This window comes from Cygnus olor, chromosome 2, assembly GCF_009769625.2.
Source record: "Cygnus olor isolate bCygOlo1 chromosome 2, bCygOlo1.pri.v2, whole genome shotgun sequence".
In the NCBI taxonomy this organism is placed as follows: Eukaryota; Metazoa; Chordata; class Aves; order Anseriformes; family Anatidae; genus Cygnus; species Cygnus olor.
In genome coordinates, this window is record NC_049170.1 from 45,202,553 (window position 1) to 45,215,998 (window position 13,446).

Genomic DNA, 13,446 nt, shown 5'->3' on the forward strand with positions numbered 1-13,446 from the left:
TCTATGTCTATCTTATATAGAGGCAGCCACCAAAATTTTCTTTTAAATAATGTGTGGATGGGGAATATCAAGGCTAGCAGGGAATCTTGGAAGCTTAATTCCCGTTAATCTTGCCTTGTGAATAGCCTGCTTTCACTTGAATTTGGGATTGCGGTAAATATAGCTGTATGAATCAGAACACAGTATGTCTGTGAACGGTTCATTTCAGTTCTATCCTGTACATCAGTGTCAAGCTAACAGCTCTGTGTTCAAAACATGTTTGTTACAACCTGAGGGAAGAAAACATGAATTTAAAGTGTTCCTTTGAATGTATACAGCTAGAAAGCTTCCATGATGTTGATAAAATGTGCTTTTACATTTTCCCCACAATTAGTAAACTTTTTCTGAGGAAATAATGCTCTGTATTTCTTACTGTGTTTGTTTTTCTAGGGAGACATTCAAAATGGATAACTGGAAACCTCTTCTGGTTCTTCTCTTTGTATGCACCTTCTGCTCTATGGATGCACAGCAGACTGGTAATACATGAAAGAAAAGTCTCTTCAAATTCATAGCAATTCTTTTTCCCATGTGTATCCAGTTCTGAAGAGAAAGATGAAGAACTGGTGACAGTTTATTCTTTGTTTAACTAGGGATGATATGATACATTTTTATGAAGCATATATTTATACTAGGTTAGGAGAGTTGTCTGAAAAACAGAAAAATAATGTGCAATAGCTCATTAAAATTTGTTTTTAGTCTCAGACACCCTGTTTGAAGAACAGGGGAAAAGAAGGAGTTAATGAATGCTGAAAATTTACTAGGATGGATGGAAGATTTTTCTGCAAAAGACCAATAGGTCTCGGATTCTGAAAAGCAAACAGGAAGCAAAATTGCAATTTTATTCGATTACACATTCTGTAGGAAAACAGGGAAATTAAACAATGTTTCTTCAGTCTGTAGGAAAGCTTCTATAGCAGACATTATCTTCCTGGCAAGTGGATCTTGGAGTATAGGGACAAAGAACTCCAAGATTTTGCAAGGCTTTTTGTGCACAATGGTCAATGGGTTTGATATTAGGGAAGACAAAATCTGTATTGACATGATTCAATACAGTGATGTGCCAGGCGGTGAGTTCTTGTTGAACACTTACTGTAACAACATGGTACCTTACAGAAGATACAGAAATTACATTACAAAGAAGGAGGCAACAAAATTGGGCACACCCTTCAATTAATGCTAGGGAATGACTTCATAGCAAATGCTGGTAACCAAAAAAAGAAAGAAAAAAAAGAAGGGGTTCCTCAAATGAGACGTGGACAAGCTGAAGATAATATTCAAAACCTAGCCACAGCAGGTGAGGATGTAGGCATCACAGTGTATGCTGTAGGCATTACAAATTCTGCTTTGCCTGAGCTTCAAGAAATAGAGGGTAAACCAACTGATGTCTATGAAGTGGAAGATTTTGCTGATCTGCAGTGACTCTCCCACCATATTCTGCAAATGCTTTGTACTTTTGTAGAGGAGGTAACCGGACCAGTTGCACAGGTTGCCTATGATATATCCTGAAAGAGCAATTTTTTCAGCTTTTTTATTTTTATTTTTTGTAGATAAAGCATATAGAATTGCAGTGTGTTGCCAAAATATAGGTTTTAACTTCCTGTGTCTTCCATATGTTGTTAACTAGCTGTCAATAATACCAACTCTTAACTGATGAATTTTGAGCACGGCTACCTTTAAAATATTTAAAATAATGGTGGGGGGGGGGGCGGGGGGGGGGAAGAGCTGAGGGGAGGAATGGAAAGGCAGAAACACAAAACACAGAATTTATTTCATGAACAATAAAATGTACATTTGGCTCTTCCTTGCTCATGAATAATTCATTCTTTTATGTCATCTCCCTTGAGCAGCTTGCAGAAAAGCCACGTTGGCAGATGTTGTCTTTTTAGTGGATACTTCAACAAGTGTTGCCCAGGAAAACTTTCAGAAAGTGATTAAATTCCTCTCCTCATTGGTCTCAAGTCTTGACATCGGCCATGATGCAGTCCAAGTTGGGCTGGCACAATACAGTGATGAAACTTACCAAGTGTTCTTGCTGAATCAGTATTTATCGAAAACTAATGTTCTGGAGCAGATTGGGAATTTACCATATAAGGGTGGAGAAACTTACACAGGGAGAGCTCTGGATTTTGTCAGCACAACGTATTTCAATGAATCTGCTGGTAGCAGAGCTAAGGTTTATGTCCCACAGTTAATGATTCTTATCACAAGTGGAGAATCCAGTGATGAAGTAGAATTGCCTGCCAAGAAACTGAGACACAGAGGCATTTCCATTTATGTTGTTGGAGTTGGTGTCCAGAATACATCCGAGCTTCAGCAAATAGCCAGCAAACCTTTTGATAAATATCTGTATAGCATCGATAGTTTCGATGACCTTCCAGATCTCTCCACAAGGCTTTTGAAAAACTTCTGCTTTGCAATTGAAAGCCAGATTGAAGGTAAGCAGTTGTCCTTATAGTGGTACCATTTCAGTTGTTCATACTGTGTAATTGTGAGAAAAGGCATAGAAAAGTGGATGTGGTTTTGATGTTATTTTACACCAGCGTTACTGTCATATAACTCACTTGAAAATAATGGGGATAATTTTAGTTAGGTCACTGTTCAGGATGGACATCCCTGTTCTTTTTAACATGTTTCAGTGCCTGTGTTGAAGTCATTGAGGTTTAATTATTAAAAAAGGAAGTTAAGCTTATACTTGGTGCTCTCTGTAAGCAGAGCCTTAATGTATTGCAAAGAAAATCAGGGTCAGATTCACAGATTCTATGAAATAGATTCAATCTAATGTTTTTAGAGCTGGTAGAGACTTTTATAGAAAATGTTTTGTTTTGATGTCATTGAACAGTTTAACTGAATTATTTCTCAATCAAGCTATGCTTTTGGTGACTATCTTAATTCTTCCAAAAACCTAGTTAAGAGATTGTCACTCCTAGAATGTTCAAAAATGAAAGGGAGCCATATTTTCCCATCCTTTCAGTATACTTGCTGACCAGCAGAATTCACAGAAAATGTATTTTGGAGGAATTTATATGTATATATACATATATATATATATATATATATATATATATAAAAGGAGGCATGGTAGCAAAACTAAAATCAAAACAAAAATGTGTTTATATCAATTATAAATATTTAAAATATAAAATTTAAATTATAAATACATTATGTTGTTTTCTAGTTTTGCAGAGGTCAATGTGGTTCTCTCAATGAGAAAAAGTTAGGGATTAGAGTCTGTACTGGTAGTTAGACAGTTGGTTTTAATCCCCTTTTCCATCATAAACTGTTATACTGAAGGGTGCGTTTAGGCCCAGTTTCATTTGACTTGCACCTGACTTGCCCTCCTGAAATGTGTATCTCTTTCCAATGACTGTAAGTGAAGTTAGAATAATTTTATTAATGTTCTGGTGCCTCTTCTGATATTCAAAGTGTCTGTCTGCCTTTTGGAACAATTCCTCATGGGATTGTTAGGAAGGTGAGTTTATTCTGAAGTGTTCAGTTGGGTCAAAGTCTTAAATGCAACCTAGATTCCAGCAGTGATATAGAGGACCTTGGTTAATGAAATATCACTAGAATGGAATGATAAAACATACAATCTCACTCCCAAAGTAGTAAGTAGAAGATTTGGTTGGACGAAGATGAAACTTCTGTCTATATAAATACTGTCAGGTGTAAAGGTTTCTCAAGACATTTTAAAGCCATTTTTTAGAGGGTTGCTTTCTTTAGAGTTCTTTGTTTAATTTTTCAAAATACAATTCTACAGTAATTGCAAAGCATGTTTCATGGTATGTTGTAAATGTAGACCTTAAATCCAAACTTAAAACTGTGAAGATCAGTGAAAAGGTTCTTGTTTAGATTACATTCAAAGCCAGGTCTGGATATAGGTTGACAGTATTTCAGCAACTCATTTATTACATTTTTTTCCTCTCTGCAGCATTTGCAAAACAATATGCTGATATTATTTTCCTTATTGACTCCGCTGAGACCATGAAGCATTCAGCATCTGAGGGAGTAAAACGTTTAATCTCCCAAATAGTCAGACAGCTAGATGTTGGGATTAACGAGTATAGGATTGGCCTAGCTCAGTTTAATGGTGTAGGGCAGGTGGAGTTTTTGCTGAACGCTCATGAAAAGAAAGAAGAGGTCCTTGACCACATTCAGCGCACCATTGCATTCACTGGAGACTCATCGCAGGATGGAATTGCCGTGGAGTTTTTGCAGGAAACCTTTTTTACGGATAGTGCTGGAAGCCGGATCAATGAAGGCACTCCACAGGTTGTAGTGGTCTTCACGTCCTCTGGATCCAAAAAAAATATCATGGAGGCAGCCTGGATGTTAGAGGAGTTGGGGGTGAAAATTGTCACAGTTGATGTTGGATACTTTGACAGGGTAGAAACAACGGTGAGCTACCCCTCTAATGCGACTTACCATGTTTATGAAGCAAAGAGCTTTGAGTATGTGCAACAGAGCATTGTTACTGATGTGGAAACCTCACTCCAGAATCTTTATGAACTCGATCAAATGGCGCCAGCAGGTATGGTATATCAAAAGAGCAATACTAGCAGCCTGAGTAGCTTCTAACTCACTGGTAATCCAGGGCAACTTCTCAGGTGGTTGTTAGGGAAAAACAGAATGCAAATGGCTGACAGCTGTGCTTTTACGGAGGTGTTCTATTGAAAAAATATTTACCACCTTTGCCTGTGTGGCTTCAGTGCTTGCCTATGCGTAGTTAGTTGTAAATCTATATTAACCAAGAGGAACAGGGTGGTAGTCTTGAAGGGTTGGCTGCACTGGAGTTGCCTTTTCTGACTGAGGGAACAATTTTCCTTGGATTTTGTTTCCAAAAAATGGCCATAGGAGAGTTTGAATTTAACCACAGAATAACTTCCCTAATATCCTGAGTTTTCCTGATTTGCAGTCACTCCACGGTACAGTGAGAAAAGTCACTTGTCTTGCAAAGTTTGCTGTAGTGGGCAAAAGGGGGCAGTTAAGAGATTTATTTCAGGGATTTCTTTGACTGAAAATCAATATATAAATCTCTGCTTTTCAGCACTTTTAGGGTTTGGATTTCATGTGTTATTGTAGCAGCATCTTGCATATTACCTTGCGTCTCTTTCGTAACAGTGTTCTGACTGTCTCACCAATTATCCCACAGTGTGATCTACATTAATCTTATCTTGCTTTTGTTTATTTTGCTTTTAGTGTGTTCCAGTGCAACTGTTGCAGACATAGTGTTTCTTGTAGATGAATCCAGCAAAGTTGGGTCAAAAAACTTCCAGCTGATCAGGGCATTTCTCTTAAAAGTTGTTGATGCCCTGGATATTGGTCCAAGGAATGTAAGAGTTGGGCTAGTGCTGTACAGTGATGAACCAAGACTAGAGTTCACCCTGAACACATTCAAGGATAAACTGGAAATCCTGAACTACCTAAAGAATTTACCATATCGAGGTGGACAAACATACACTGGAGCAGCCATTGAATTTCTAAGGAATAAGGTTTTTACTCAAGAGGCAGGCAGCAGGAAGAAACAAGGAGTGCAACAAATTGCTGTAGTTATCACTGATGGTCAGTCCTTGGATGATTATGCTAAACCATCATCTAAACTAAGACGTAAAGGTGTTACTGTCTATGCTGTGGGCATCCAGAATACCTCAGAGAGCAGAAAGCTTGATAAAATTGCAACATATCCCCCAGGGAATCATGTCACCACCCTGAAGTATTTTCTACAGCTGTCAAATATCAAATGGAAAATAAAGAAACAGCTTTGTAATGAGATTGTGAAAAAGACGTTTGTAGTCTCGTTACGATCGCAGAATCTGAAAAAAGGTAAGAAGCACACATGAAAATGCCATTTCAGTGCTGCCAGGCTTGTTGCTGATGTGTACACCATCTGTACTTAATGCAAGAGGAAATAAAAATTCAGGAAGATTTTAGAGATGTTTTTAAAATTCTGTTAGTGATGGACCCAAATGTCCTCCAGCTAAGATTTGCCCTGCTTGGAACCCTCCCCTATTTATTCCTGCCTTTTTGGGGAAGCAAGTATCAGGAAGCCTTTGCTGTTTACACTTGAGCAAATTCCAAGTCTCCCTCACATTCAGGTGAACATGATTCTGCTCAGGATTCTTCAGGTTAGTTGTAGTGGTCCCTACAGCTTAACAACATTTACAGGTAGACTGAGTCATGTCTCAGTTACTTGAATCCAGGTTATTTTTTCCATGACATCTCTCCTTTAATGTTTTTTGCACTTGTCAAAATAATGTGAAGTTTATAGTGATTCTGAATTCTGACACTGATGAAATGTATTGTCATCTCTCACCTCTAGGAGTAGCTAGTCCATGCTGTTAATACCAGTTCAGGAGGCTAGTCTCATAATGATACAAATCCTAGTAATGTTTTTATTTTCATACCTAAATTCTACCCAGTCTCTCCCAGTAAAGTCTCTTACCATTCTTTTTCAAATTAGCTTTGTCTCTAGCTACACTTCCTTCTTTTGTCTTTGCAGGCTGTCACACTGTTACTGTACCTCATCATATGTACTTTTATTCTATTTTTCTCTCTTTAATAACTGTTGCAGTCCTGATTTCTATTTCATCCTGCTCGCTATCCTTTTACAAGTAACAGTGCCAGTAACAATGGGTTTCATTACTCCATTTTATCGTCTTGACACATTTTATTTGTGTACAGATGTTTGGTCATCTCTTATCCAATTTATTGAACACCCAAGATTTTACAAGCTTTTGGACTGAAAGTCTTTTCTCAAATAAAATTACTTTTGTTGTTTAGGTACCTATTTGTGAGGATTGCAAAGTTGTCAAGTGATTTTTCTCACTCTTGGAAGTGTCAAAACTTCTGTAACTCCCCCTTCCCATCCCTCCCCCCTCTCCCCCCCCCCCTTTTTTTTTCTTGCTAATTAGGTTGTGTGGACACAGAGGAAGCTGACATTTATTTCTTGATTGATGGCTCTGGCAGCATACATCCAAGTGATTTTGACGACATGAAAACATTTGTGAATGAGACTATCAGAATGTTCCAAGTTGGTGCCAACAATGTTCGTATTGGTGTGGTTCAGTATGCGTCTGAGTCAAGGACAGAATTTGTGATTGGCCAGTACAACCAAATGGTGATGTTAGTAGAGGCAATTAAGAATATTAATCAAATAGGTGGAGGTACCAGAACTGGAAATGCATTAATGTATATGAAAAGTCTGTTCCAAATGGCATCTAGGGAAAATGTTCCACAGATCCTGGTAGTGATTACAGATGGTCAATCTGAAGATAAGGTGAAGCAAGCAGCAAGTGAGCTGAGGCAACAAGGGATCACTATCTATGCCATCGGCGTCAAGGAAGCTGATCAACAACAGTTGGAGGAAATAGCAGAAACAAAAGATAGAGTGTATTTTGTGAATGACTTTGATTCCCTGAAAAATATTAAAGATGGAATTGTGCAAAATATCTGTTCAACAAATGGTAAGAGCATCTCCTAAGCCTGATCCTTTCCAAGCAACTAGTACTAGAATGTGCTTATATGTTTTGTTAATACTGAAAATGATATTGCTACATATCAGAAATAAAGATTTGTGTGTTAGTAATCTCATACTTTGCCATGTCAAGACTAGGTAACCTTCTTTCAATGTACAGATTTTACTAGTCGATGAGCAATATAAAATAAAGCTAAATAGCAGAAATTGAAATTCTTCGACTGGGAAAGTGCCCTATAGTAAAAGTCTAAGTATTTGTTCTTTGTCTTGTCCCAACAACATTTTGTGAGAAGAGACAAAGAACCTGGTGATAATTGCCTGCAGTCTAACACTGGGTACTTGTGGTTCTGAACAGGTAAGCAGTCTGAGCACTGCAGAACACTTGTCTTTCACAAGGAGATAAATTCTGATTTTTCAATACCCAAGTCAGGGGATGTTTTTCTGACGTGCAAACTACTCTTATCTAGGGATTGTGTATGTCTCTTTCTGCACCACATAATAGCTTGGAGGAAAGCGGCTATGTCAAGTAGCAGAATTCTTTCTCTTGAAGTTGGGGGGATGAACAAAGGCATCTCTAGCACTCTCCAGCCTTTGTTTACATGTTAGTTGTTAAGCCTCCAGTTCACCTTCTGCAGTCAGTTATTTTTTGACAGATCTACTGATGACATCTATCTGCCCATTCTGTCATTTACTGTCTTTTGGGTTTTGATCCAGCTGAAATGTTAAAAGTGCAGGTGAGAAGAGATTTGTGGTTTTAGCCTATTCTTTTTTTTTTTTTTCCTTTTTCTTTTTCTTAGTCTGTAAAAATGTGAGAGCTGATGTTGTTTTCCTTGTGGATGGCTCAGAAAGTGTTCGTCCAGATGACTTTCAGAAGGTAAAGGATTTCATGCAGTCCTTTGTGAACAACATAAATGTTGGGCTTGATAATGTTCGAATTGGCGTGCTTCAGTTCAGCTCTAAAATGAGAGAAGAGTTCCAGCTTGACCGATACAACACTACAGCTGATATGCAGAGAGCCATTCAGAAAATGAAGCAGATTAAATCAGGAACACTGACTGGGAAAGCACTGACCCTTGCTGCCCCTTACTTTGATCGACCTAGAGGAGGACGTCCTGAATTGAAACAATACCTAATAGTGGTCACCGATGGGGAAGCCCACGATTCTGTAAAAAAACCAGCCAGGGCCATACGGAAGAAAGGCATAACTGTATTTGCTGTCGACATGCTCCGTGCGAACAATTCCCAGCTTTTGGAGATTACTGGCAGTCAAGACAAAGTGTTCTTTGAGAATGACATTAACTTCATACAAAAGCAGATTCTCTTTGAAATTTGTAATCTACAGAATTGTAAGTAGTGATGATATCCATCTCTGTATTTTTTTTCTTTTTTTTTTTTCTTTTTCTTTTTTTCCTGTTAATTCTTTGTAAGGCAAGATTTTGTTTTCCATGTTCATGGTATGATTTACAGCTCTGTTCTCCATAATGATACACAGTGGAAGTGGAATGAAATGCAGTATAAGAACATAGACTTGTTCTTTTTATAGGGTGTGATCTCACTCTTTTTCTTATGAGAAGGTAGGTAAATATTTCCCCGTCTTTAAGGAAGACACCCAAGCTTTTGCTTTCAGGCTTCTGCAGTGTCTTTGCACTTTAAGGTTACAGCTGGAATATGGAAACAAAAATCCCTGTGCAAAGGGTTGAAGGAGAGAAAGGGGTGAGGGAGAGAGACAGAATTATAACCTTGTTTCTTTTTTCTTTTCTTTTTTTTTCTGTTTCCACTAATAGTGTGCAAGAGAGCAGAAGTTGCTGATATCATCTTTGTAGTGCATGGATCATCTGGTGTTACAGACCTGCAGTTCAAAAATGTGCATCGTCTGATAGAAGCAGTAGTTAATACCTCAGTGGTTGGGGTGGACAAAGTTCAGTTTGGTGTTGTGGTCTATAGCTCTACGCCGGAGGTGTATTTCTTGTTGAATTCATATACCTCCAAATCTCAGATTAGAAAAAAAATATTCAACTTGAAGCCTCTGCCAGGCAAGCCCTTTACTGCAAGAGCTTTGAACTTTGCCAGGCAGAGATTTGGTGTGAACTATGGTGGACGTCCATCGTCTCTTGCTGTCACTAGGATCCTTGTTCTTATTACTGATGAACCAACTGTACCATCAGATAAAGCCAACCTTCCCATGGCCATAAAAGCTTTGAAGGAAGATGAAATCAACTTATTTGCTGTTGGAATAAGCAAAGCAAGCAGAGCAGAACTTAAAGAAATTACTGAAGATCAAGAAAGATTATTCTTTGCACAGAACTATGATGCACTGGGAAGCATACATAAAAACCTTACTCAAATCGTGTGTGAGAAATCTAAGCCAGGTAAAGGATATTTATGAATAGATCTACTAGGTCTTTTTTCTACAACTGATGCAGGCTGTTAAAAGCAAAGATCAATGTTAAATATATTTTGTGGACATAATAGGAGGATAAGTGGAAAAGTCTGGTGACAGTTCTCTGCTTAAAATGCAGCACACATTAAATGCAATCTCAAAAGTTATCTTCTACTGATGGGCTTCCATCAGCTATTTTCAAGAGGCTGCTTACACTGATGAATGGAGGCAGATTTCTTCTAAGTCCTAGCAACTAGTTTTCATTAACATAAAGCAGTTCTCTACACTTGAGCAGTGCCCTGGCTCCCCCATATATTGAGCCCGTTCTCTCTTGAGGCCCCTGTTTCTCTGTGTTCCTGTCTACTCTTCTGTCTCTCATTTTCTGTCTAGAAGATGGATAGTTTACAGTCAGTGTCTTTAGTTTATTGTTAAAGCTTCATTAAAAGTGAGATGGTGTTTGTCCCTGCATATATTCTGTTATGGGGCACAGTTAACTATTTTTGATCTATGCATGGAAAAGTGGTTGATGATAGATTTACTCTTAAAGGCAAAGAGTTTCCACTCCTCTCCACTCATTTCCCTTTTCTGATTTCTTTCTTGTAGTCACCCAAATCAGTAAGATTCTGAGCAGTGATGCCTTCTGCATTCCCTCAAGTGTTAGGATGGATATGATACAGCATTCAGATGGTACACAGTTAGGTCCCAGCAAGGGAAAGCTATTGTAATAAAACTTTTGCTTTATTCTGTGTGGAAAAAAATGTAAAGGACACAAATTGTAGTGCTTCCAGGGTAAAGACAGGCACCATGACTATGCTGGAAGGGTAAACTTCCTGCTAATCAGGCAGACCAGCTCAATAATTGTCCATGATGGCTTGAAAGATGGCTTCTTGTCCATCCTTTTTTCTTGCTGCACAACAAACAGTATCAGGTTCTCTCTACCAAGCAATTAGATCCAGTGAAATACTCCTTTGACACCTTGAATAGAAGCTGCCAATAAATATGCAAGGGAACTCTGCTTAGGCAATGAAAATAACAGGCAAGAAATTTCTCCACCTCATGGAGAAACTTTCTCCACAGAAGTCATGCAGTTCAAGTGCTTTTTCCCCAAAGTGGCCTTTCAGGTACCAAGAGAGGATGAATATTTTGAGTGAGGTCGTTATACTGATTTAACTTTATTGGTAGGTAAATTCTGACATTCCTCAGCCGAGGGGTTGACAGTGGTAGCAAGTTCTGTTTTGTTATGACTCCCCCAGCCAGTCTTTTAGCTGATATGTAAAGAACTGTGTTTTCTTCTGCAAGTTAATGCTGGGAAAAGATGAATTTTATCTATGCATGGAAGTTCATAGGGTTGAAGTTAGATGATGGAGAGATGATGTCCTTGCATGACCTCTCTGTGAACAGCTTTTGTGAGTAAAGGCTTACACTGAAGAGAAAAGGGAAAAGGTTAAACAGTGCCAAAATTATGTTCCTCACTATTTTTGTCGTTGTTTTGTGTTCCTTCCCTGCTTTTTCCCTAAGTTTGCAGTGAACAAGTAGCAGACCTGATGTTCTTGATGGATGGATCAGGAAGCATATCAAAAAGTGACTTTTCTGTCATGAAGACCTTCATGAAGGAAGTTTTGGACAGTTTTGTTATTTCTAGGAACAAAGTACATGTTGGGGTAGTCCAATACAGTGAAGAACCCCAGAAAGAGTTTTCTCTTAATGAGTTCTATAATGACATCATCATAAAGGAACGCATCGACAGAATCGAACAACTGAAATCCTCTACATACACTGGGAAAGCGCTGAGGTTTGTTCATAGTCTTTTTGAGCCTGCCCATGGAGGCCGCAAGAAGAGAGGAGTTTCACAGAACCTCATTGTGATTACAGACGGGCACTCTCATGACAATGTGGAGGATGCAGCAGTGGCTTTGAGAAGCGATGGGGTACATGTCTTTGCAGTTGGCGTAGGGATTATAAATGCCTTTGATCTGCTTCGAACAGCTGGTGATGCAAAGAGAGTGTTCACAGTGGAGAACTTTGATGCCCTGAAAACCATCAAGAGGACTGTTGTCAATGAGCTCTGTGAATACAAAGACATTCCTAGCCAGGGTAAGCAATGTAAATGTTTTGTTGGGTATATAACAGTAGATATCTACGTGGCTGCATGCAGTCCCTGGCAAAAGTACCAAAGCTTTCTGGGAAGCAATGCAGCTGTTTTACCAAAGAGCTCTGCTCAGGTTACTCAGTTTTGTAACTTTCTACATTTGCACTTTCTTCAGTCAAGAACCATTATGCTTTTTGCTATATAGCTTCAGAGGTGAGACAGTGCTTCACATCTAGCATTCACATTCATAGCTCCTCAATGTCTAGAAGGAGACAGAGAAGACATACCCTCAATATCTTAATCACAAGAAAAGAAAAGAAAAGAAAAGAAAAGAAAAGAAAAATACAATTTGGTGATATTTGTAAAAGAGTGTTTCAAAAAAAAACCTGTCATCTACAGCTGACCATGACCATCCTGCTCCAAAGGGACTGTCAGTAGCAGCTGTTGACAAAAGTCCTACACCGGCACTGTTGAGAAGGGGGCGTGGGAAAATCCATCCTTGGTTATGTGGGAGGTGTTGGCATGGTGTGAGCAGCAAATTCACAGTGATGCTGAGATGCTACCCAAAAGCTTCCCCTACATAAGAAACAGGAGGCGGTATTTCCTACTACATCTAATTGGTGGCAACAGTAGATTGGATGCCCTTCCAGGGATGCTGCACAGCCTGAGAGGCTCTCAGCCCCAAAGAAAACAAAAGGTTCAGTTGTGCTTTGATTAATGTAGCAACTTTTGTCAGATGTTGGATGCTGTTTTTGTATCTGTGTTTATTCTAACATGGTACTGCAGTATCAGTCACCTAGTTGTGGGAAGATGGAGGCAGAAAACCCACAGAATTGTTCTTTAAAATTATGTACTCATGACAGTTATACAGAAGGATAATACTGTCGATGTTTGTTAAATTGCAATAGAAAAAAGTGGCAAATGACAAATCAAAAAGATGAATTTTCTTCCACTGAAGGTAAAGAAGGGACCTACTGGGTTGTAAATGGATGAGATTGATTAGGGACAGCAGAAGAAAATGTGCTGGAGCAGTTCTCTTTCTGTGATCCCATTCTTGCAGGGACTGTGACTGTCCTTAAAGCTCCATGTCTTCCCTGCATTTTTACCGTAGAGGTAACATTTTACATGAGTCAGACACATGCTGTTTATTGTCTTTGTTATACCATAAAACTGATCATACCTAGCTCTCCGTACCTAGCTCCAGCTTTAATTCCCCTACTGATCAGAAACTCACTGTGAGGAAGGCACACTGTGATGACCACACTGCTTGTCTAAGGCTTTTTGTAACAATGGTTAAACAAGTAGAAATAACTTCACAAAATCGTTGAACAAATAAAGTTAACTGCTGCACCCTGGGCTTAGGAGATCTTAAACACAGCAAAACTGGCTGATGTTTGCTGGAATGATGGGGTCCAAAAAAAGAGTTGAATCTTCCCTCCCAAAGCCAGAAGCTGCTCTCTGTGTTAA

At 38.8% G+C, this 13,446-nt stretch overlaps 1 protein-coding gene across 2 annotated transcripts in view; it reads left to right on the top strand.

Annotated features, from left to right (window-relative positions):
• COL6A6 (collagen type VI alpha 6 chain) overlaps positions 1–13,446 on the top strand; it is a 51,941-nt gene that overhangs the window by 4,313 nt on the left and 34,182 nt on the right. For both annotated transcript variants that reach the window (XM_040548400.1, XM_040548399.1), the window contains 8 exons: positions 430–515; positions 1,887–2,474; positions 3,968–4,567; positions 5,236–5,859; positions 6,948–7,499; positions 8,308–8,856; positions 9,295–9,879; positions 11,409–11,984. In XM_040548400.1, the coding sequence (XP_040404334.1) occupies positions 443–515; positions 1,887–2,474; positions 3,968–4,567; positions 5,236–5,859; positions 6,948–7,499; positions 8,308–8,856; positions 9,295–9,879; positions 11,409–11,984 (4,147 nt within the window). In that variant the 5' untranslated portion in view covers positions 430–442. The remainder of the gene's footprint in view (positions 1–429; positions 516–1,886; positions 2,475–3,967; positions 4,568–5,235; positions 5,860–6,947; positions 7,500–8,307; positions 8,857–9,294; positions 9,880–11,408; positions 11,985–13,446) is intronic.